Raw genomic sequence first — 23,898 nt, 5'->3', positions numbered from 1 at the left:
TGACCCTGATCCACATTGGAGGCTGGTAGTGGAGGCAGGAAATATGTATTTTACAGACTCCTACTGCCAAACCCTGGATGTCCTTCCTCTTTTCTAAAGCTGTAAGCTCCTCTTGAGTCAAGTTCTTTTTTAATAATGAAGTACTCAGATGTCATAAATAAAAGGTAGCCTGAAGGGTTATTATATATTCACATTCTTACCAAGGTTTTCTAAATCACTCAAAGCACTAATTCTTCTTTCAACATCTTTACATGGAGCCATGACTTGATGATTCTTCTATAAGTATTTCATCCTGTGTGCTTCCCAACTCCAAATTATGTCTTCTTTCTTTAACAGGAGGAGAAGATTGCAGCTCTACAGTCCTTTGCTGACCAGTTAATATCTGCGGATCACTATGCTAAAGGAGACATTTCTAACCGTCGCAATGAGGTTTTGGATAGGTAAGTATGATAATAAACTCACTTCATTGTCAATGAGATTCTAGGTAAATCTCTTAGGAATTCATTTTGCCCCACTAGGTCAAGGGCTGGCAATACTGCAACTTATTGCAACTTTATTTTGATAGTGAAATCATTCTAGGCAGCTGCATGCCAATCCCTGCTCTGGGTCATCATTTGCTTTTTTTTCTCATACTGGATTATAGAAGTTAACATGGTCTAATTTTCTTTTTGTAGGTGGAGACGCCTAAAAGCCCAAATGATTGAGAAGAGATCCAAGCTGGGAGAATCACAGACACTTCAGCAGTTCAGTCGAGATGTGGATGAGATTGAGGCCTGGATCAGTGAAAAGCTGCAGACAGCAAGTGATGAATCCTATAAGGATCCTACCAATATTCAAGTGAGTTACTGAACTGATTAGAACTCTAACCCCACAATGGCTTTGTGATCCCTAACAAGTGTTAGAAAAGATATGGAAGTGAAGCAACCCATTTTTGTTACTTATGGAGAAACCCAGGAAAATACTCAGTTGATCCAAGCATTGGAATTGATGTAGCCATTTGCTCTCATGTCTGTCTTCTCGCCCCGTGACATGATTTTTTAAGACCAAGTAGCATAAATTAGTCTAAAATCAAGCATTTTAAATCTTAACCGTTTCATAAAGCTGACTTTTTGGGGGTAAGTATTAATAGCATAGTAATTTTTAGCAACTGATATGCAGATCTGTGTCAGTGTACTGAACTTTTGTTCTCTTAATCTATTTTGTAGCTTTCCAAGCTGCTGGTAAGTTTGGTTGTTTTTTTTTTTTTTTTTGTATTTTTTTTTTTGTATTTTTTTAAAAGCTTGGTTCATTAGCTTCCAGTATTTATGTTCTTCTGTATAGATCATTGGTACCTGGTCGTGTTCATTTTGTTAGTCCAGTCATCTTTGGCATCTCTAATCATCCATATTTCATCTAGGCGTCCCTTGTGGGATGTGGCTTTCTTTGTTTTAATCATGCAGCCTAAAAAACTCATTGTCTAGGCATATTCTTCATGATCTGTTTGATTCTGAGGCAGTATTTAGTTTCTTTTCAAAGAAATGGTTAGTATCAGAGAATATTAAGCTCCATGTTATCTTTTTGGCAGACATATCCTCTTTTTAGACCTTTGACTTAGTCTTACAAATGGAACTTTCAAGTTGTCGTTTGTTTAAAAAAAAAAAGTTGCCTAAATAACAAAAGGAGAAGCTAATCTTTGCATTAAAAACTTGGTAGGGCAGCAGTTTAATCTAAGACAAATGAGAGTTTTTACCCAGAAGACAATAAATAATTTAGATGTCATGGAATAATTGTTTGAATGAATAGGTGAAAAGCAAATGAAAGAATAAAAAGAATTTGATAAGGAGGAGAGGAGAAGAATGGGATCGAACTACAAAATAATCAGAACTAAAAATAGAGGAGAACAGGAATTAATGAAAGATAACAGGCTGTAAGCTGTTCAGATATGGTAAATCCTTCTGGGTTTGTTTTAAGAAGCTAATAATGAGACTGTCATATTAAGTGTCCTTTTTCCCTTTTGGAAATTCTCTGGTAAGTTCCTTTTTTTCCATCACCTTCATCATTTTAACTCAGTAACAGATTTGTTAGCCTTTGGCATAGTCCCAATCCTTGAAAAGTTGCTGCCTCTGTAAGAAAACATTTGATGCAGAATCCTTAGCAAAGTAGTAGTACCTTTTCTCTGCCTTCTGAGTTCTTTTGGAGGTTTTGTGTTTGTTTGTTTGTTTGTTTGTTTGTTTGTTTGTTTGTTTGTTTGTTTGTTTGTTTGTTTGTTTGTTTTAATATGATTCTCCCCTAGTTGTCATTCTCAGAGTTGGAGAGTTACAGTTGTCATAATTGCTATTGTTTTTTGTTTTATGCTAATATTCCCTGTTTTCCTTATGGAATCTTAAAAGTATGTTAGTTTTCCACCCATTGGGTCCAGTTGTTCTCATGGTTCTATCCCTCTCTGCTTCTTATTTCTTAGCCGAGACAAACTCCCACCCAGAATCAAGCCTGTGGAATTCTTCAGTAGACTTGGTTTTGGGTTAACCATAATTACCAGATGACATAAATTACTTAGCCTCTATTTCCTGACATGTATATGCGTTAGAGGCCTTTTAGATGGATTGGAAGGAAGCACCAACTTGTTTCCCAAACTAGACTGAATTATATTAACTACTATTTTTGCTGCCTGGCTTTTCAAATATGTGGTTGTTTCCAGGTGGCGGAAATTAATTTTGCAAGTGAAACAAAATTGAAATTTACTTATGATAGTGTAAGATATGTATATATAATATTTTATTTATATGCATAAATAAATTAGTGTATACATATAATTTTAGAGCCCTCCCCATTTAACCTCAATAGGAAAAGGGAAGGATTCTATCATTAGCAGCCTTTGTTATTTTAGTTATCTCGTTTTGATACCTCCTTTCCTTTCATGTTCCCTTATTAGACTCTTCTCTTGAGATAATTTTCTATTGCTAACCTTAACCATGAGAACAGCTTTGGAGCCCAGTCCAAATTGTCATATAATGATACTTGTTTTGCTGTCTCCAGAGCAAACACCAGAAGCACCAAGCCTTTGAAGCCGAGCTGCACGCCAATGCTGACCGAATCCGGGGTGTAATTGACATGGGCAACTCCCTCATTGAGCGAGGGGCCTGTGCTGGCAGTGAAGATGCTGTTAAGGTCTGAATCTTTACCTCTCCTACTGGTGTACATTGCCTTGTCTGAACTTCCTCACTTACCTTTAAATGTCAGCATACCCCAAGATCCATCACTGTCCTAGTTGGAAATCCTAGTATAGATAGATTGGCACAGGCAGAGACTTCCCAGGGCACCTCTCAGCTCTTTACTCTCTCTCTCTCTTTCTCTCTTACACAGGCCCGCCTAGCAGCACTTGCTGACCAGTGGCAGTTCTTAGTGCAGAAATCAGCCGAGAAGAGCCAGAAGCTGAAGGAAGCCAACAAGCAGCAGAATTTCAACACTGGCATCAAAGACTTTGATTTCTGGTTGTCAGAAGTAAGTGTAGAAACTTTCCCACTGTACCAGCAGAATTTATTCCCCTCATTTTGGTATATTACTTGCTAGCTAACCAAGAACTTGGGAGAATAGCCCTTAATGCCCTATTTGAAAAGAGAGCAGAAGTTGGTTTTTTTTGTTTGTTTTTGTTTTTAAAGCAAACCTTGGCCCAGGTGGGTCATCAACTGTAAATTACTTCCCTAAATAGGATTTTTTTTTTTTTTTAGAGAGAATTTTTTTTTTTAACCCTTGTACTTCGGTGTATTGTCTCATAGGTGGAAGAGTGGTAAGGGTGGGCAATGGGGGTCAAGTGACTTGCCCAGGGTCACACAGCTGGGAAGTGGCTGAGGCCAGGTTTGAACTTAGGACCTCCTATCTCCAGGCCTGACTCTCACTCCACTGAGCTACCCAGCTGCCCCCATCCTAAATAGGATTTTTGAAGAAAGATGGGTTTGTATTTAGTCTGACTTTGGATTACAAAAAAGTTCATTGTTTATAAGCCAAGATAGTAGACTAAAAAATAATTTATTTGATTTTAAAACTTGCGCTAGAGTTTTTACTGTAGTTTGAATTTTTTATACTAATAATTAAGATTGTCTCTACTTCCCATTTATGTCCAAGATAGGTGACCAGGGCAACTTAAAAATGTGCTGGATGGTGCAAAACCTAAAATTAAATAGTTTGTGCAAAAACTAAGCTTACCAGGGGGCAGCTGGGTAGCTCAGTGGATTGAGAGTCAGGCCTGGAGATAGGCGGTCCTAGGTTCAAATCCGGCCTCAGACACTTCTCAGCTGTGTGACCCTGGGCAAGTCACTTAACACACATACACATACACACACACACCTAGCCCAATACATGGTATTGATTCTAAGGCAGAAGGAAAGGGTTTAAAAAAAACAACTAAGCTTTCAGGTGATTCAAAGGTGACTTCAGACTTGTTCTCATAAAGGTATAGATTTATGTGACATTGCATCATCTTCTTTGGTTCTTCCCCTGCCAGGTCGAGGCTCTCTTAGCTTCAGAAGATTATGGTAAAGACCTAGCTTCTGTGAATAACCTGCTAAAGAAGCATCAGCTACTTGAGGCAGATATATCAGCCCACGAGGTAAGGTTGCCTCCAGAAAGGAGAGATAAGACCTTTTCAGTTCAGAGCCCACAAGACGAGCCAGGGGGTTCTGTGACAGTGGCCCAAATGACTTTTGTGATCTGATGCCACCCAGTCTGCGGTGTACTCCTTCAAGAGTACTCATTCACCCAGTACAACATCCTGGAAGCTTGCTTCTGCAAACTAGTAAATAAGCTGGTGATGAGATGCTGGTGCCCTCAGCCCAGTGAGGAGCTTAACTGATAGGACCCTGGTTTCATTGCTTGCGTCTGCAATGCTAGAGACCTGGCTTTCCTACACCTTTCCTGTATTCACAGGATCGTCTGAAGGATCTGAATGGCCAAGCAGATAGCCTGATGACAAGTAGCGCCTTCGACACTTCTCAGGTGAAGGAAAAGCGAGACACTATCAACAGCCGCTTCCAGAGGATCAAGGGCATGGCAGCTGCCAGGCGAGCCAAGCTCAATGAGTCACATCGGCTGCACCAGTTTTTCCGGGACATGGATGATGAGGAGTCCTGGATCAAGTATGTGCTTCTGACACTTGGTCATCAAAATTTTCACCTAGGGCAGGAACTCAGAACCAGTGGGCTGTAGAGGAATGAAGTGCTATCTTAGGCAGGCAGCTGTGTAGGTACTGTTAAATCATTAGGTGTCCTGTGGCTTGTCACTTTAGTCTGTAGGCCTTGATCACCTTCAGCTGTATATTAGAAAGAGTCCTCTGCTTCCTGAAGCTAACTTGCTCTGTGGCCTTGAGAAAGTTTCTCTGGGCCTCCGCTTCTTGACATGTAAAAGGAGGAAGTTGAAATAAATGTCTGAGTTCTCTTTATAGTCTAAGATTCGATGATTCTAGAGAAGATAAATGAGATGGCTTGTAAATCAGTCAAGAGTTCCCTAGATAGTATGGCCAGAAGTTTTGGGTCTCCTTTCTTTAAAGAGTTTTTAATCAGAATTTTGGTATTTTGGAGCAAAACTGCTGCAAATTGAATAGTTAAGGGGGCCTTCCTGTGGCAACCCAAATCCTCCTTCACCAAGAAAACTTTCAAAGAAGGATCAAGGAGAGGGTTGGATTTTTGAAGATATTTGTAGTGTTAGGATTGAAGAACATTTTGGGCCTTGCTTCCACTGAAAGCCATCTTTCAAACTAGACTATAACTTCATGATTCATCAATCTAACAGTAATAAAAAACCTAGATATTTAACTTTTTCTTTTGCCTTCTCTTGTACAGGGAGAAGAAGCTCCTGGTGAGTTCAGAGGACTATGGCCGGGATTTAACAGGTGTACAGAACCTGAGGAAAAAGCATAAACGCCTAGAAGCCGAATTAGCTGCACATGAACCTGCCATCCAGGTAAATGAATTGTAAGAGTTTGGTGGGAGAGACTGGTGAACTCTTGATCAGACAGAGCCAGAACAGTAGTGTCCTGAGTTATACAAAGTAGAGGGGTAACCTTGTTTGATTCTTGGGACACACTAAAAAGAGAGGAGTGGGATGGATGACATTCAGGACAGTAATTGGCTTGCTCAGCATAGATGGGCATCTCAGTTGCCTAATAAAACACTTTAAGAATCAAAAGACTCAAAGAGGAAGGAGGCCAATCTGATCGGGTTATAAAGGAAGTATACAGCCAAGAGAAAGGACTAGATGGTGGGAGAGCGGAGCTAATGTGATTATTTTGTGCCTCTCAGGCTGTCCTGGATACTGGAAAGAAATTGTCCGATGACAACACAATTGGCAAAGAGGAGATCCAGCAGCGCTTGGCCCAGTTTGTAGAGCATTGGAAAGAGCTGAAGCAGTTGGCAGCTGCTCGGTGAGTGAAACCCTGAGCCTGCTCCTCTGAGTTTCATGAACCAAATGAGGACTTGGTTTCTCACTCTTTTTGTACAGTATCAAATGCTAACTGTCTGTTGTGCCCTGAGGTCAGACTGAACTGGAATAGACTTTGGTCTCTCAGCCCATTCCTGGACCCTATTCCCTTTAGCATATACACTGTCCATTACCCACCCAGCTCTGGAGCCTGCCTTTGGATCCAAGGGAGGATGTGCATTAAGCCAACTTGTCTACATGTTCTTCCCTGACCACAAGGGAAGAAAAGGAAGTTAAATGGTATCTGGATCTACCTTAGAGTTACAGGACTTCTGTTCTGGCTATGATGACAATTACCTCCAGAATTACCTCACCATCCTTTTTGTATGCCCATTTCTAGCTTCTCCTTTATATTCAGGAAGAGAGACACCAGAGCTTAACTTAGAATGGCTGCTTTTCACCCTTTAACAGGGGCCAACGTTTGGAAGAGTCCTTGGAGTATCAGCAATTTGTTGCCAATGTGGAGGAGGAGGAAGCTTGGATCAATGAAAAAATGACCTTGGTAGCTAGTGAGGATTATGGAGATACTCTTGCTGCTATACAGGTAAATGAGACTACTAGAAAGATCACCATTTTTGTAATAGCTACTATTTTAAAAATAATTTCTTTTTTTGTCAGAATAACTTACGTGATCTAATTTTCCCGTTGCTGATTATACCTCACTGGATACCACATTTCATCCTTCCCATGGAAATAAAATGCTTGGTTAAGTTAGACCTAAGATCTGTCCACCCAACATTGTCTTATGAAGGCACAAAAGGACATTTTATTGAGAGAGCATGATATTGATTCTTGAAGATTAGGGATGTACCCCAAACATGGTAATAGCATCCTATGAGAAACTGAATTGGAATTTGAATTCCCTAAACTGCCATTGTGAAATGGACTTTCTAATCTTTGAACCACTTATTCAGCATTATTATTTGGTCCAAATTAAACTTGATGAACTTCCTTTCCCAAGTTTTATGTTGACTCTGTCAAAGAAGAACAAATGAAAAGAGTTGTTTCCCATAAAAAAGTATTAAAATAAGAATAATTACCTTGTTTTGGAATTACTTAATTTGGCTTTGTTATTGCTAAACTTATATTTAGTTTAAAACTGTGCTTTATTTCTTAATGTCTTTTGCATGACAGAAGGAGCCAGCAAACTGTGAATCATAGTATTGACCTGGCTCTGAGTCCTAGCCAGAGATATTGTCTCTCCCCCACAGGGCTTGCTGAAGAAACATGAAGCATTTGAGACAGACTTCACTGTCCACAAAGACCGAGTGAATGATGTTTGTACCAATGGACAGGACCTCATTAAGAAGGTAAACTTAGATCAAAGAAAATTTCTGTCTCCCACCTCCTAATTTTCCTCTGGTTAAATAGATAGGCTGCTTTTTGATTGACCCTGGGAACTTGCCTTGCAGTGATTTTTTTTTTTCCAAGTAAAAAGTCCACATAGAGTGACTCCTTTTCTGTCTCCCTTAAAAGAAAACATTTATCTAATGCCATGTTGATTTTTTTTTTCTTTCCTATTTTTAGTAACCCAGGAAATATTTACTAGTCTTTGTTAAGTAAATACAAAAGAAGATGCAAGCATATCTCTTGTTTTGATGTCTTAGCTAATTATCCTCTTGTATTATTATTAGTCCCTAAACGGCCATTCTTCTAGGCACTGTTGCCTTTCTGAGTAAGAGTACAGGACCAGATTTGAGGTAGAATTTCTGAGATTGAGACCAAGAGGTGTGATGTCAACCAGTGCATTTGGTTTTTTTTTATTCCATAGAACAATCACCATGAGGAGAATATCTCTGCTAAAATGAAGGGCCTGAATGGGAAGGTATCTGACCTAGAAAAAGCTGCAGCTCAGAGGAAGGCCAAGCTAGATGAGAACTCAGCTTTCCTTCAGTTCAATTGGAAGGCTGATGTGGTGGAATCTTGGATTGGTGAGTAATCCAGTGAGATGCTAGCCACAGTCAATTAAATTTTCTTCCTAGATAAGGAATAAAATGGAAGTCCTAGAATGTCATTAGTTTAACAAACCCTTTATTTTTTTTAACTAACCAGCAATTTGGATACCCTTCCTCCATATCCAAAAACATATATATCTCATTCTGATGAGACCCATCATCTCTCAGGAGACAGTATATACATAACATGCTTTCTCATCAGTCTACTGGAATTGTGATTTGTCATTGCATTGACCAGAGTTCTTTTGTCTTTTAAATTTTTTCTCTTTGCAATGTTATTATAATGAACTTCTGGTTTTACTCACTTCACTCTTTTCCAAATTTCTCCAAAATCTTCACTTTTTTCATTTCTTTAAAGCAAAATATCAATATTCCATTGCTTTCATATACAGTAGTATGTTTAGCCACTCCTCAGCTGATGGGCATCCCCTTAGTTTTCAGTCCTTTGCCACTCACAAAGAGAGCTGCTCTATTTTTTGTACATGTGGGGTCCTTTTCCTTTTTCTTGATTTGGGGTATAGAGCCAATCATTATTAACTCCTTCGTTTTATAGGTGAGGAAACTAAAGCTTGTAAGCGAAGCAACTTGGCCTATGACCCCACTGCTGTCCTAAGAATGTTTAGAAAAAGTTTGATAGAATTTGAATTTATTCAAAATGTTGAAAAATAAAAATGTTGCTTTGCTCTTCTCATTTGCGATGGGGTTGCTACATATTTTCCAACCTTAAATTTCCAGGTGAGAAGGAAAACAGTCTGAAGACGGATGACTATGGTAGAGACCTCTCTTCTGTTCAGACTCTTCTCACCAAACAGGTCAGTGGCCCCTACTTTCCATAGCAGGTTAGGTGAGCTGCTTACTCTTATGTCTCTCAGCATCCTAACCCCTTTTTCACCACAGGAAACCTTTGATGCAGGGCTTCAGGCCTTCCAGCAAGAAGGGATTGCAAATATCACAGCCCTTAAAGATCAGCTGCTGGCTGCCAAGCATGTTCAGTCCAAGGCCATTGAGGCCCGCCATGCCTCTCTCATGAAACGCTGGAACCAGTTACTAGCCAACTCAGCTACCCGCAAGAAGAAGCTTTTAGAAGCCCAGGAACATTTCCGAAAGGTAAAGAACAGAATGAGTCTACTCTCTGAGGTAGAGGCCAAACTGGACAGTTACCCAATTTTCTGTAATGTGTGAACCAGGTTTTTATTTGTTACAGTAATATCAGCAAACCAAAGGTGGCATGTAGCTCTGTATGGCACATCGTATGGGCATATGTAGATTATTTAGGAAGTTTCCTTAAAAAAATGCAAAGGACTTTGTAGTTCCAAAGGTTGATAGAGATGCTGATCGACAGAAGTGAAAACAAAGAGGATCAGAGAGAACAAATATTAAAATGTGAGGATGGCCAGAAATTAGCAGGTGTTTCTGATGCCCTCTGGATTTAAGTTTGTTACTATCTTAAACCATTATAAATCCTCTGCTCTCAGGTGGAAGATCTTTTCTTGACCTTTGCCAAGAAGGCTTCAGCCTTCAACAGCTGGTTTGAGAATGCTGAGGAGGACCTAACAGACCCTGTTCGATGCAATTCACTGGAGGAAATCAAAGCTTTGCGAGAAGCCCATGATGCCTTCCGCTCCTCACTTAGCTCTGCCCAGGCAGATTTTAATCAGCTGGCTGAACTAGACAGACAAATCAAGAGCTTCCGGGTGGCCTCCAATCCCTATACTTGGTTCACCATGGAGGCCCTGGAAGAAACCTGGAGGAACCTACAAAAAATCATCAAAGTAAGTCTTCTCTACTATCCCTCTATTTTTGGAAACAGAACTTTAAGTCTCATGTTCCTGGTTCAGTGATTCTCCATTCCAAACTAACCTTTCCTGCCAATATATCAAGTCTCAAGAGAAAGAAAAGACTTCTAACAAACTGCTAGTGAGACCCCTCACCCCCAACTTGAAGAACTCCATCTACACAGCCAGAGATTCCTTAACCTTCTGGCAGTCTGAAGCCTACAAACACCCTCCCCCCATTTCTTAGAATGTTTTTAAATTGCATAAAATTGCTAACATAATGAAATAAATTATCAAACTATATTCTTTTTTTTTTTTTTTTACCTTTGTACTTCAGTGTATTGTCTCATAGGTGGAAGATTGGTAAGGGTGGGCAATGGGGGTCAAGTGACTTGCCCAGGGTCACACAGCTGGGAAGTGGCTGAGGCCGGGTTTGAACCTAGGACCTCCTGTCTCTAGGCCTGACTCTCACTCCACTGAGCTACCCAGCTGCCCCCTAAACTATATTCTTTTAAAAATCCAAGTTCACAGATTGCAGGTTAAGGACTCCTCCACAGTGTCCTCAACAGGTGATAAAATCAGCCTTCCTAGAGCCCAGGGCTTCTTTGACAATTGTTCCCTTTGATCATTTGTTCCCTTCTTTGATAATTAAAAATTAAGAAGTCTGCCTCCTCTGTGTAGCTTCCACCCATTGAGCTTTCTTTCTGTCCTCTGGGACCAAACAAAAACCAAGACTGATGCTTCTCCCATGTAGCAGCATGTCAGATACCCAGAACTTTTATGTCCTCTTTAAAGTCTTCTCATCTCCAAGTTAAACATCTCTAGTTCTGTCAACCACTCCTTATGTAACATAACCTCAAAGAGCCCCTTTGCCTCCTTGTTGCTATCCCCTGATTGCTCTGTCTGTCTCCCTCTGGCTTTTAGGAGCGGGAGCTGGAGCTGCAGAAAGAACAGCGAAGGCAAGAGGAGAATGACAAGTTACGACAAGAGTTTGCCCAGCACGCCAATGCCTTCCACCAGTGGATCCAGGAGACCAGGTATCCAGCTCCTTGTTAATCCAGCACAAAGGGGATGTCATTAGTCTTCAGGGGCATTAAGGCATTACCTTTATGTTAGCAGCCCTTAGGGCAAGTCTTGTTTTGAAATCATTGTACTATAGATTCTTTCTAGAGTTTATATCTAATGTAGCACCTCCTGTCCTTTAAAAACTCCAACTCTGATTAGAGAAGAACACTTAAGAATTCTCACTGAAACTTGCCCACCAAAAATGTTTTCATGGCTTCCTGTTACCTCCAGGATAAAATAGAAATTCTCATTTGGCATTTAAAGCCTGACACATTCCCATTACATCTCTTCCCCCCTCTCCAGCCAAAATGATTACCTTTTCTGCTGCAGCACTCGCATGACAGAGACTTGTTGTTTTTATAATTTTGTTGCCTTGACATAGTATCTGACACATAGTAGGTGCTTGTGAAAGGAGCAGAAAGGGAAGTTTAGACAAATCTGTTTCTTCAAGTAGAGAAGAGATTGGTTAAAGAAGCCAAAAAATTTTCATACTATTTTCCAAAATCCAGGAATTAGGAACAGAAAGGTTTCCTTTCATCGTGCCTTGTGGATAGCAGTTATTAAGTGCCTGCTTGTTGATGGACTAGTGGAAGTGTGCAATGCATAGACATTATACTAATAATGTCTTTTTTCTCTTCCTTTTTCTCCCCTCTTAATGGTTGCTCCTCCTGATGACATTGCCTGCTTCTTGGATCCACGTCTCCACAGAACATATCTCCTCGATGGGTTAATATCACCTTTTTATTTTCCCCAGGCTTGTATAGTGGCATTGGTGTATTGTGTGCTTGTTTGTCCCTTCCCCTCCCCCAATCCCACCCCCCTTTTCCCAGTGGCTTGGCTTATGGATGTTTCTATGATGGACCTGCCTGTCCAGGGGTGGATTGTACCACCCTTATGACATGCCAGGCACCATCCCTCCCCAAAAGGGAGTGCCCCCTGACCCTGATGCCCAGCCTGGACATTCAGATGCTTTGTAAAAAGTATGCCTGTTCCCTTTAGGACCCAAGGCCTGGGGAGGAGAGCCATTTCTCTTTTTTGTTTTGTTTTTTTCAACCAGACAGTCTCCTATGGCAGAAATAGCATGATAATAAGAGGACAAGACATCAGTTAGAGCCCGAGTTTTTAACTCTTGCTTCTCCATTGATGTGTAACATACCAGCTGTATCTGTTCTCCTCATATGCTCAGCAGGCAAATAGTTGTCATCCAAGAAAAGTATGCTCTTCTTTAAACCATCAAGAAAACTTAAAGGGCCTTGTGAGGATCCTGTTCTTCCCTGGGAAACAAGATATTTTTGAAAACTAAATTTTGAGTACAGTATTAACTTTTCTTCTTGAGTGGATCGTTGATCAAAGAATATAAAATCTGCTGTAGTTCTTCCCATGCAAGATAGGAACACCCATCCTTGTAGCCTCTGGATCCATTAAGTTAGGACAAAGCTCAGGACTGCCACTTCTTTGTTTAAAGAATTGGCCAATGGGAACCGTGCTGGTTTTATGGACACAAGCTAGGGGGGGGACCAAGTTAGAGTAAGGATGAAAGGGTTAGTGAGAGAAGTCATTAGCAAAGAACCTAACTTGAGACCTCTGGGACAACTGACCACCTGGCTCTCCTTCCCAGACTCATACCCTCAAATCCCTTGTACAAGGTCTCTATCCACCAGTAATGTCTAGGTGAAGTAAAATGCTCATTTTCCTTGAGGGTCCCAAACAGTCCTTTCCCTTTCCACTCTAATCCTCTCGAGTTTTTTAACTTGCTTGTGGTCCCTCATGGGTAGAGGTTCTAGTTCACCACTGGACACCTGCCTTAGCTTTGATGTTACTGTTCTCTGTGCATTGCCAGCTCGGACCTCATAGTGTGTTTGCGTCTGTGTGCTCTTGCCTCTTTCCCTTCTTCCTTCTTTGGTGTGTATTCATTTGGTTTCTTTTCTTTGAATAGCATAGCATATCGTCGGGTCATTCGTGTCTATCAGTATGAAGTTGGGGATGATCTGTCTGGAAGGTTTTTCTCCTCTTATTTTCTCTTCTTACCTCACTGTGGTTTTACCGATGCACTCTTGACTTCCTAGGCGGCTCTGCTTTTCTCACTAACTCACTGCCCTTTGGCCGCTTGGGAAGGAGGGAACAATGCCCTTTCCACTGCACCCATACCCCCACTCCCACCCCAGGTCCTGGGTGTGTGCTTTTCCCCTGGGAATAAGGCATAACTAAATCTAACCTGCTATTAGAGGAGAAATCTGTATATATTTTCATTGCTAGAGAAATTTTGATTCTTGATTTTAAGGGATGGCAAAGTATCATGATGAATGGGGAGAGAGCCATTCTTGGAGTCAGGAAAACTTGAGTTCAAGTCCCACCTCTAGCATAGAAAGGGTTTCTTTACAAGAAATTCTCTGTCCCCATGAAATCATGGTTCTAGTCCCAACTCAAATCATGTACTCCAACCCAGTGGCTGGTTCTGTGCCCCCTGTCCCCAGGAGATCGGGAAAGGCAGATTCCAAGGGAAGAGGTAGAAGATGGCATGGAAACTTCAATTTCCTCAGTCAAGAACACAGGTGTTACCTTGTAACATATAGGAAACATAGGTTGTTTTTTGCTTCCTGGTTGCCTACTGTGTGAAACCTCACACTGACACATTAAGAACTTGGAGCAGTTAAGAAACAAACCATGAAGTCTCTGTCCATCAATATCAGAACCTTATGCAGAATCTGGAACAGGAACCCAGGAGACCAGCCAGTGTTGTTTTCCTGATTGGGCCAAAACATTAGGACTCTACAAAAACTTTAAAAATAACTAATGCCAACCATCTTAGCAATTCTAAGCTGAAAAAATCACTCAACTCACTAATGAAGTTGCTCAGATAGCAACCTTGTTTTCAGGATTGCCCATACCCATGTGCATTGGTGTTGGCACTGTACTTCCCCCTCCCACAATGAACAGATTGCAGAAAAGTACCCAAAAAGGAGCCCTTGGTAACCAAACCTTAAGGAAACATTTTGGCTAGAGGTTTGGGACTCTACATCTTGGCCATACATGTCATCCTTCTCTCGAGTTTCCTACTGTTCTTAGTATGTAGAGCACGGTTGTTCTGTTTCTAATCTTACAAGGTGGGGAGAAAGGTGAGCACCTTGGATTGAGCACAAAATATCTCTCAATTTTTTCCATGGGAGTCATGAGGCTTGAGATTAACTCCTAAGTTACCAAGGTCACAAAAATGACTGCCTAAACTGAGCCATCTCCGTTTAAAACAATGGGACTGGGGAAACATAGGAGAATGAGATGTTGGTGGGGTATGGATTTGAGGCAGGTATGGCAAAAGCACATTAAATGACTGAAGTACTAGACTAAGGAGCCTCGGTTCTAATCCTGTCTCAGTCCACTGATCTTTGAACAAATTGCCTAACACCTGGGGAGAGCCTCAGTTTCCTTATCTATAAAATGGAGATACTTGCCTTAGCTACCTCATGGGGCAGCTATGAAGAGATGTTAGCTAATGAAAGATGTGTTTTGTGCTCCATGAAGAAAGGGACTTAAATGAAATGCAAAAGATGTTATTTCATTCCTAAGAGGATGGGATTAATTTCAAGTTCACAACCTGTTGTTCTTTCCCAAAATGTTTATCGTGTTTCTTTGTTTAGGTCCTGTATGGTGGAAGAATCTGGGACCCTGGAATCCCAGCTTGAAGCCACTAAAGTAAGGCACCCTGGCTCCCTCTGCTTCCTGTGATATAAGCAGGCACCTCCTCTAGTTTGGCACATGGCATTTAACCCCTAAAGGCTGCTTGAGGGGTCCTGCCCGGAGTGAAAGAACCAGGGGACTCTCAATTCCTCGTGCCTTCCCTAGGCTTCTTTTCCTAGTTTAAAAAAAAACAAAACCTTCTATGTAGTAGCCCTCTTATCCCAAAAGAAAAGGAAAGAAAGAAAAAAAAAAAGGATATGGGAATAGTTAACCTCACCACCAATTCCTTTCCCTCTATCTTTTCATTTTCTCTCCCTGCCCACAGCGTAAACACCAGGAGATCCGGGCCATGAGGAGTCAGCTAAAGAAGATTGAGGACCTGGGGGCAGCCATGGAGGAGGCACTTATTCTGGACAACAAATACACTGAGCATAGCACTGTGGGGCTGGCCCAGCAGTGGGATCAGTTGGACCAACTTGGGATGCGAATGCAGCACAACCTGGAGCAGCAGATCCAGGCCAGGTACCACATCTATCCCAGATGTAATTGGGGTACTTTATGGTGAGATGAGAAATTCCTTCCCCATTAGTTCTCTTGAAAACCCAGGTGAGCCTTAGACATTTTAGATAAAAGTAGGGTGATGATCTTGGTAGAAAGGAAGATTAGTGAAAATAGAACCACCACCTTTTTCTTCTTTTTTTAATTGAGTTCAAACTCCTTACAAAAGTTTTTAATTCTTCATTGGAGATGAAGGAGAAGTATGTGTGTCCTTAATGATGAAACAGCTATCTTTCAGGTACAGGCCTACTGAGAGAGGACAATATACTAGATGACTTCCCAAGGTCTCTTCATGCCTCGTGATTCTGTGAATCATATTTACATAACATAAGAAGGAACCACCACCATTTAACAAGTAGCCATTCATCTGGTATTCAGATTCTCTAGGGATTCAGGTGTTTAAAAGGGAAGAGAGGCAGCCACAGGGCTCAGTGGATAGAGGGCCATGCCTGGAGTCAGGAAATTCTGGGTTCAAATTTGGCCTCATAAACTTCTAGTTGTGTCACTGAGCATTTGCCTAGCCCTTGCCCTTATGTCTTAGAGTTATTACCAAGATAGAAAATAAGGTGTGTTGGTTTGGTTTTCTTGTTTTTTTAAGGAGAGCAGGGGACAGAAGGACCCTGTTTTCATTGGCAAAAGAACAAGTGCTGGCCCTTAACCTCTGCGAGTGCCCAGGTTACAAAGTTACAAAAACTTTGCTTTTGTTGACAGGAATACAACTGGTGTGACTGAAGAGGCCCTGAAGGAGTTCAGCATGATGTTTAAGTGAGTACAGCCACAATTCCCCAGAGATTTCTAAACGCTTTATCGTTTTGGGCTTCCCAACACAATTGTGCCAGCTCTTAATCTAATTCCCTGGTTCTCTGCATTCCAGACATTTTGACAAGGATAAGTCTGGTCGACTCAATCACCAAGAGTTTAAATCTTGCTTGCGCTCTCTCGGTTATGACCTGCCTATGGTGGAAGAAGGAGAACCAGACCCTGAGTTTGAGGCAATCCTCGACACCGTGGATCCAAACAGGTACGGTGCCAGCCATAAAAAAAGTGGGCAATGATAAAAATATTGTACAAGGTGATATCCAGGCCAAAAATTTCTAGGATGAATGTTCTTTCATTTAACTCGTTTCCCTTGCTTTCCATCCTAGGGATGGCCACGTATCACTGCAAGAATACATGGCTTTTATGATCAGCCGAGAGACTGAAAATGTCAAATCCAGCGAGGAGATTGAGAGCGCTTTCCGGGCCCTCAGTTCTGAAGGAAAACCCTACGTGACCAAGGAAGAATTGTACCAGGTATGCATGAAATGCATGGTACTGAGCCACCAAGTGACTTGTCAGGCATTCTTATCCCAGTCACTGGGGTTTATAACGAGTCCTACAAATAGACTGGAGTAGAGAATTAGAGGATCACCAGTGGGAACCTCACAAGGCCCAGCCTGCTCCATGTTGTTTATATATTTATTCTTCCCAACAAGTCAGAATCTGTCTTCACGTAAGCTGCAGACCTCATCAGGTCAAGAAATAGACTGTACTAGTCTGACCTTATGTGTATAGTAGTTGTAATGTCTCCCTTGAGGTATTACGGAATATTTGGAATATGACTGACAGTTTCTTGGGCCTTTGTGATTTACCCACAAAGCCAGTTGGAGTAGAACCAGACTAGAAGCCAGGTCTCCTGAGGTCACGATTTTCACGCTGAGATAGTAAAAACCCTGGGCAGGGATTACCGTCGCTACCCAAATAAGGAGGGCACAGAGTCCACAGAGAGGGTCAGCTGGCCTACTGTTGGTTCTAGATTCTTTCCTTTGTGTTCTCTCATCCTTCTGTGTAAGGAGGAACAAGTGATTGAGGGCTTCTCAACCTCCCAAGAGATTTTGCCCTCTAGAACTTAAAGCTGGTTTTGGTTAAAGACAGAAGTTCAGCTTCCTTGGATCCTCTTGGCTGATCCCTAATCTCTCTACTTTTCCCCTTTCAGAATCTGACCAGGGAACAAGCCGATTACTGCATCTCACACATGAAGCCCTATGTTGATGGCAAGGGCCGTGAACTCGCCTCTGCTTTTGACTATGTAGAATTTACCCGTTCTCTCTTTGTGAATTGATTCACAGCCCCTGCCTAGTGTTAGTCACAGCCAAACACTGCTCGTCTTGCTGCCTCACTGCATGTCTGTCCATCTTTGTGCTCTTAAAAAAAAAAAAATTCAGACAGTGTTACTTCCAAATGTAACCTTTAAAACTGCTTAGCTTGGGAATATTACTTAGAGAAAATGGTGCTTCAATAAAATGTTATGAGTCCAGTTGAAATGGCTGGATCACTGTCAGGAGATTTATGTTTAAAATAATTATGGAATTTCACCCTGTCTCCTCTTATGTCCTTAAACCAGCTCTCCCCCACTAGACCTGAAGGGGAAACATCCTATAAAGCTGGCTTCACTTCATTCCTGTTTCCTCCCAATTTTCTGTATGCAAAAAAAAGATAAATAAATGACTTGACTCAACCCCCACAAAAAAAAAAAAAGCTTTTTTTCTCTTTATATTAGCAAATGCCTAAATCTTTATGTTATCAACTGAGTAACAGACTTAATACTCAAGTGTTTGCTCATAGAAGAACTCTTCAAGCCTTGAATAACAACATTCTTTGTGCCATGGGGTAAAAGCACCTTCAGTACCCTATATTGCTCATTTCTGCCTGTCACCACCTTGGAAAAGGAAAGTTCAGAAAGCTTCAACTAGCCACCTCGGTTGCCAATTGGTCCAAATCTTCCGTTTCCCGGGGTGCTTGTTCTGTGAACTCTGTACTTAGCTGCCATATCTTTACAACACCTTTGGCATCCCCTGCAGCCAGGAGTTGGGTTTGTTGAAGATTGAATTCCAGACAGTAGACAGGGCTTTCATCTGGGGTTTGTTTGATAGAAACCGTAGGCTTCTGGGAGCTCTTTCTGAGATCAAACAACTGTATGTCTCCTTTAAGAAAAAAAGAAAAAGAAAATAAACCCTAAAGACAGGAACTATATCACTTTAAGGAATAGTACAGTATGAGTGCTCATACCAGGAGCTTGATGATAAATACTTTAAAGGTGAGACTTGATTAAAAAGGTAAGGAGATTTTTCCTCTTTGCCACCCTATCATTGGAGTCTACCTTTAAACCCAGACCCTGAGTGACAATCTATTAAAATGACTATAGCTTTGACAATGTCACCCCATATTCCAATCAAGAAATGAGAACTAAATTGTCTAGACGGGACCTTCCCTCTCTAACCCTGGCTGATTTAAAAGAGGACTGGGAGTATCTCCTGACTCAATCAGGCTTCCTAAAATGAAGGAAAGCCTTCTTACCTTCCCCAGAGGCAGCAGCAAAGACCAAAGGACGGACAGGAGACCAGCGTACACTAAACAGGTATTTGTGGGAGAGCTGGAGAGAGGTCAAGGGCTGGGCCTGCAGCATGGAATAGAGGTGGATGTGGCCATCTGTCCCAGCACTCAGAAACAAGTTCCTAAGAAGAGCAGGGAGCCAGTCAGTCTGCCCAATGGGGCCTATGTCAACAGCCTGGACTGTCCTTAAAGGAAGCAAAAATGCTATGGACTAGTATACTTTTCCCCCATCCCCCTGCTTTATCTGCTAGTGTTTCCTAATGTACGAAGGATCCCAAGATAATTTGGAAAGATAAATAACAATAAGTATGTGTTTTATTAGTTAGGTGTAAATGCCACTAAGTAGAACCCAAAACGAGTACTATGGGAATTCAGGAGGCAGTTTTAAGTGGCTCAATGGATTAGAGTACTGGGCCTGGAATCTTCCTGGATTCAAATCTGGCCTCAGACATTTCCTAGCTGTATGATTCTGGACAAGTCATTTAACCCTGTTTGCCTCAGTTTCCTCATCTATAAAATGAGCTGGAGAGGGAAATAGCCAACCACTCCAGTATCTTTGCCAAGAAAACCTCAAATGGTGTAATGAAGCATTGAATGAAACTGAAGAATGTCCAAACCACAAAAAGCCACAGTGATATGGATAGGCAGTGGGGAGCATGTGAATAAAGGGGAAAAAAGGACGGGAGCAAAAGCATGCTCAAGAGATACCAAGTAGGCTTTGGGTTCATATAATAGAACAACAGATGCAACCAAGATTTAAGTGGTCACAGAATCACATCTACTCGGGATGTTTTAAGATAGAGTCCATCTTCCTCATTTTACAGATGAAGAAACTTAAGAAGTGACTGGCCCAAGGTCCCACAGCAAGTGTGTCTCTGAATCAGATTCTCACCCAGATCTCTGAACTCCAAGCCCAGGGCTCTTTGCACTACACACTGCATACTTTTAACCTTTAAAAAGATTCTGCTGGTCAGAATGCAGAATGGAGTAGAAGGGTAGAGACCAGAAGTCTGATTCGTTCAAGAACCTTAAGAGGAGAAAGTAGATGGAATTCATCTACCAATAGCAAAAAAGGAATGATTTGCAAAGGGCCCTTTAAACAAGGATTCATAACCTTTTTTGAGTCCTTGGTCCTTCTTTTGGCAATCTGGGGAAGCCTATGAACCCCTTCTCTGAATGTTTTTAAATGCATAAAATACATGGGATTATAAAGAAAGTCAATTATGTTGAAGTTAACAAAATATTTTAAAAGGCAAGTTCTTGGACCTCAGGTTTAAGGACATTTGCTCTAAATAGTGACTGTCTTGAGGACCAAAGAGAGAAGCTGCACACTCACCTGACTCACCTAGACCTTACCTGTGGAAGGGTGAGCAGCTCACAGAGTAGATGGGGCCACCATGAGGGGAGAAGGTGAATTGGGCAGGTGCTCGGAGTGGCAGCGAGCTGGGCATTCGGGTAAGGGCTGCCACTTCCACTGCCGTTGAACATTTGAGTGGGAAGCCACCTTCGGTGCCCAGGATAAACAAGCTGGAGTCAAAGCTGGAGAAGGCCAGGGCTGTGACCCCTACCTCTGTCTCACCCCGGGTGGGCTAAAGGAAGACATCAACAAGAGGGTCAGCCCTAAGCAGCAGCAACGAGCACTACCCATCTCCCCGTGTGGAATTCCACATCATCACAAAGCCAGAGGGACACCAGAGAGCCTCGGGGCCAACCCCTTTGAGGTGACCTGGCCAAGGTTACACAGAGAGCGATACCAGGGCCTAAAACCCAAGCTTCCTCTGTTCCCTCTACTAGACCATGACGTTCTGGACATGACTGGAAGCCATCCTTCCTTGATACTCAGAATCCTTCCTATTTCCAAGGAGTCACCAGCCAGCTCAGCCCTACTCTAGCTCAGACCCAGACGGGAACCTCTTTCTTCAGCCTCCAGCCTCCTGTTCCTCCCGGTATCGCCTACCATTTCCCAAGTACCAGTGCAGATGTTTCCCGTATTAGACTTGCCAACACCTTAGTGCTTAGGCCTCTGCTGGCCTCAGGAAGGCAAAGGCAAGTTGGAGAGGGACACAGTCACCCTCGTTCTGATTGGGTCTTTCATGGGAAGAGAGGAAGCTTACACTCGATGGCCAAGGATGTTCTTGGTCCCAGCCCCTCCGTATCAGCCCTGGCCCCAGCTCACCTTCTTCAGCTTCGTGTTTCGGGGAATCTGCTGGACGACTAGCGCAAAGCCCTCTGTCAGCTGCAGCTGTCCTGGACCGGCCGCCTGCCACAGCAACACCTTCCCATCCGTGGAGACGCTCAACAGCTGGAAGCGGTGGCTGTGCCGGGGCTCTGGCAGCCAGGCAACCTGTGCAAACCACAAGGGAGGGGAGAGCATAGCTGGAGAGAGCAGAGCGCGAGAGGCCTGTTGCTTCCTGCCAAGCGAGGAGCAGGGAATGGAAAGAAGCTGCCTCAGTGGCACGTAGGATCCTTGACTAACGCTGTTGCTAATATCCTTTCCCTGCTTCCCAGGCAGAAAAGAAGGGAAGAACCAGGGAGCTAAAGTGTGATCCAGAGTGACAAGGGGTCTGGCATTAGAACTGATTGAGGGGGTTCTTTTTTTAATATTTTATTTTCCCAATTACACGTAATAACAATTTTCAGCATATATTTTCCAAATTATAAGATCTAAATTGACTCTCCTTTCCTCTCTTCCCTCCTCCTCTTGGAGGTGGTAAGCCATTTGATCTAGGTTATACGTGTATGATCATGCAAAACGTACTTCCATGTTAGTTATTGTTGTAAGAGAATACTCATAAAACCCAAACCGTAAATAAACTAATGTGAAAGATAGCATGCTTTGATCTGCATCCAGATCTTTCTCTGGAAGTGGACAGCATTCTTTGTCCTGAGGTCCTCAGAATGGTCCCAGACCGTTGCATAGTAGCCAAGTCTCTCACAGTAGATCCCCACACGATACTGCTGTTACTGTGTACGATGAAGAGGTTCTTAGGAACTCTCAAGTCAAGCTTCTCTGCCCCAGCATGCTTTGGGGACAAGACTGTCCAGGGCAGAGCTGGGTTTCTGGGACCTCCTGAGGCAGCCAGAATTGAGTTTTGTGAGCAAAGATACATGATCACTGAACCAGAGTACCCCTTCCTTCATGAGAATAAAATCGCAAAATTAGAGATCTCAGAAGTCACTTGCCTAGCTCAAACCTCAACCAGAAATCTAAAATATCCCCAAGTGGTGTCCAGCTTCTGTCTGAAGCCTTCCAGGAACGGGAGAAGCCAAAGCTTCCTTCCTCACATTCAGTGGGATGTTTCTCCTCCAAGCCTAACCCTGCTTTCCTGTAGCTTCTTCCCAGTGTTCCCCCTGGCTCTCCCCTGTTGGCTTTTGATGAGGTCTTAACATTCTCCTTGGGAAAAAGTGAGAACGGTCCCACAGAAAACCTCTCTCCACTCAGCAGAACAGGGGCTCCTGAGCTCCCTGTCAGCTGCTCTAATCACTCATCCACAAACACAAAGGAAGGCAGAATGGGCAATGCAGGGCCACTCACAAGAGGGGCAGAAATGAAGCAAATGAATGGCAGGCTTCAGCACCACGGAGTCCCCTTCCAGTGATGGGGTGTGCTAGGCTCCTTCTCCAAGGAGTTCTCACAGAGCCCCAGAACCCAAGGCAGGCAAACAGTGGCAGCTTTGAGATTACTCCATGCTGTGGATTTCTACACCAGCCAGAAGCCAGGACAACTGGAGGCAGCTCAATAACACTTTTGTCTAGACATTTCTCATGTGGGAGGCTAGGCCAGAGGGTGGCCACTAGGGAGCCTCTGGGAGGAGAAGGCGGGCAGAGTTGTGAGGACTACAATGGGCGAGATCATCTATCCCCTCCTTATCTAGCCTCTCCTGGATTCCCTGGGGACTTCATTCCTAGGAGGATGGGCTTTCCCATTTTCTTGGGTGAGATGCAAACCCATGAGCTTCTTCCCAGACAAGGAGGTTACTTCCTGATTTGTGGCACCTGCCTCTTCCCAGGCTGCTTCTTAAGGACATACAAGCCCCATAAGCCAGCCCATCTGCCACTGCCTCTGTCCCTTTCAGAGGAGCCTCTATATATCAGGACCCAAATCTGTGCCTCCTACTGCTGGGCTCGGCTGACCTGATAGACAGGATCCGTGTGAGTGTCATCTGTCATTCCTGTCCTCCAGAGCAAGGAGTCCTCAGGCCGGCTCATGTCCCAAACCAGTACCTCCCCACTGTAGAGGCCACCTGAGGGGAAAAGAATGGGAATTTTGGCAAGACTGCCCCACACTCACAACTCAATTTCCAGTCCTCCTCAACCCCAACCCCTGCGCCATGCCACATCCTAGAACATACAGATGCGCATGAAAACTACCTCATCAGGAGCAGCTAGATGGCTCAGTGCATAGATAGCCAGGCCTAGAGACAGGAGGTCCTGGGTTCAAATCTAACCTCAGATACTTCCCAGGTGTGTGACCCTGGGCAAGTCACTTGACCCCCATTGCCTAGCTCTTGGAACCAATACTTAGTATGGATTCTAAGATGTAAGATAGGAATTGGAAAAAAAATGTCTTGCATTGTGTGGTTATAAGCATCCTTATTGGTTCTTTCATTGCCCACATATCCTTCAAGACCCACCTTAAGTCTTAGCTCCTCCGTGTAAGTGTGCTTTCTCCCTCCAGGGGCATTAGGCACGTTCTAGCTCACTGGCCTCCCTCGCCTGCCCCTGCCCTGAGCTTTGCTTCTCCAGCAGCAGCCTCCTCCCAGACTAGCCTCCTCACCTTTACCCCTGGAAATGCTGAGATTCTTTCAAGGCTTATTCAGGAGCCATCTCTATGAAGGCTTTCTCCCTCCCCCTTGCTGATCTCTTGCCTCTCCCTCCCCAAGCAATCCAGTATTACACTGTCTGTGTTTAAACACTGGATCTTCCTATCCTGAGCCTGTACAGAGCAGGCATCAGATAAGTTACTGAACTGAACTAAATCCTCCACAACACCCAGCATGATGCTTAAAGCAGTTTATCAATAAAGAATCTCTTTTTCCCACATGAGG

General features: G+C 42.9%; 2 protein-coding genes across 3 annotated transcripts in view; one reads left to right on the top strand and one right to left on the bottom strand.

Annotated features, from left to right (window-relative positions):
• SPTAN1 (spectrin alpha, non-erythrocytic 1) overlaps positions 1 to 17,636 on the top strand; it is a 61,705-nt gene extending 44,069 nt beyond the window's left edge. Inside the window, exons 35-58 of one of the 2 annotated variants that reach the window (XM_044664025.1) lie at positions 337 to 440; positions 675 to 837; positions 1,206 to 1,220; positions 3,016 to 3,147; positions 3,343 to 3,480; positions 4,481 to 4,585; positions 4,903 to 5,111; positions 5,814 to 5,934; positions 6,273 to 6,394; positions 6,862 to 6,994; positions 7,662 to 7,760; positions 8,222 to 8,381; positions 9,141 to 9,217; positions 9,303 to 9,512; positions 9,881 to 10,177; positions 11,105 to 11,217; positions 11,954 to 11,971; positions 13,182 to 13,244; positions 14,881 to 14,935; positions 15,246 to 15,442; positions 16,190 to 16,243; positions 16,353 to 16,499; positions 16,624 to 16,771; positions 17,454 to 17,636. In XM_044664025.1, the coding sequence (XP_044519960.1) occupies positions 337 to 440; positions 675 to 837; positions 1,206 to 1,220; positions 3,016 to 3,147; positions 3,343 to 3,480; positions 4,481 to 4,585; positions 4,903 to 5,111; positions 5,814 to 5,934; positions 6,273 to 6,394; positions 6,862 to 6,994; positions 7,662 to 7,760; positions 8,222 to 8,381; positions 9,141 to 9,217; positions 9,303 to 9,512; positions 9,881 to 10,177; positions 11,105 to 11,217; positions 11,954 to 11,971; positions 13,182 to 13,244; positions 14,881 to 14,935; positions 15,246 to 15,442; positions 16,190 to 16,243; positions 16,353 to 16,499; positions 16,624 to 16,771; positions 17,454 to 17,579 (3,006 nt within the window). In that variant the 3' untranslated portion in view covers positions 17,580 to 17,636. The remainder of the gene's footprint in view (positions 1 to 336; positions 441 to 674; positions 838 to 1,205; positions 1,221 to 3,015; positions 3,148 to 3,342; positions 3,481 to 4,480; positions 4,586 to 4,902; positions 5,112 to 5,813; positions 5,935 to 6,272; positions 6,395 to 6,861; positions 6,995 to 7,661; positions 7,761 to 8,221; positions 8,382 to 9,140; positions 9,218 to 9,302; positions 9,513 to 9,880; positions 10,178 to 11,104; positions 11,218 to 11,953; positions 11,972 to 13,181; positions 13,245 to 14,880; positions 14,936 to 15,245; positions 15,443 to 16,189; positions 16,244 to 16,352; positions 16,500 to 16,623; positions 16,772 to 17,453) is intronic. The other variant, XM_044664026.1, reaches the window with a different exon arrangement.
• A 238-nt stretch (positions 17,637 to 17,874) lies between these two features.
• DYNC2I2 (dynein 2 intermediate chain 2) overlaps positions 17,875 to 23,898 on the bottom strand; it is a 53,960-nt gene continuing 47,936 nt past the window's right edge. Inside the window, exons 5-9 of the mRNA XM_044664027.1 lie at positions 22,985 to 23,094; positions 21,027 to 21,194; positions 20,207 to 20,439; positions 18,815 to 18,972; positions 17,875 to 18,441 (exon numbers count right to left, since the gene is read on the bottom strand). Of these exons, the coding sequence (XP_044519962.1) occupies positions 18,203 to 18,441; positions 18,815 to 18,972; positions 20,207 to 20,439; positions 21,027 to 21,194; positions 22,985 to 23,094 (908 nt within the window). The 3' untranslated portion in view covers positions 17,875 to 18,202. The remainder of the gene's footprint in view (positions 18,442 to 18,814; positions 18,973 to 20,206; positions 20,440 to 21,026; positions 21,195 to 22,984; positions 23,095 to 23,898) is intronic.

Source organism: Gracilinanus agilis, chromosome 2 (assembly GCF_016433145.1).
Source record: "Gracilinanus agilis isolate LMUSP501 chromosome 2, AgileGrace, whole genome shotgun sequence".
Taxonomy (NCBI): domain Eukaryota; kingdom Metazoa; phylum Chordata; class Mammalia; order Didelphimorphia; family Didelphidae; genus Gracilinanus; species Gracilinanus agilis.
The sequence above is the reverse complement of the archived record's forward strand: the minus strand, read 5'-3'. Positions and strand labels throughout refer to the sequence as shown.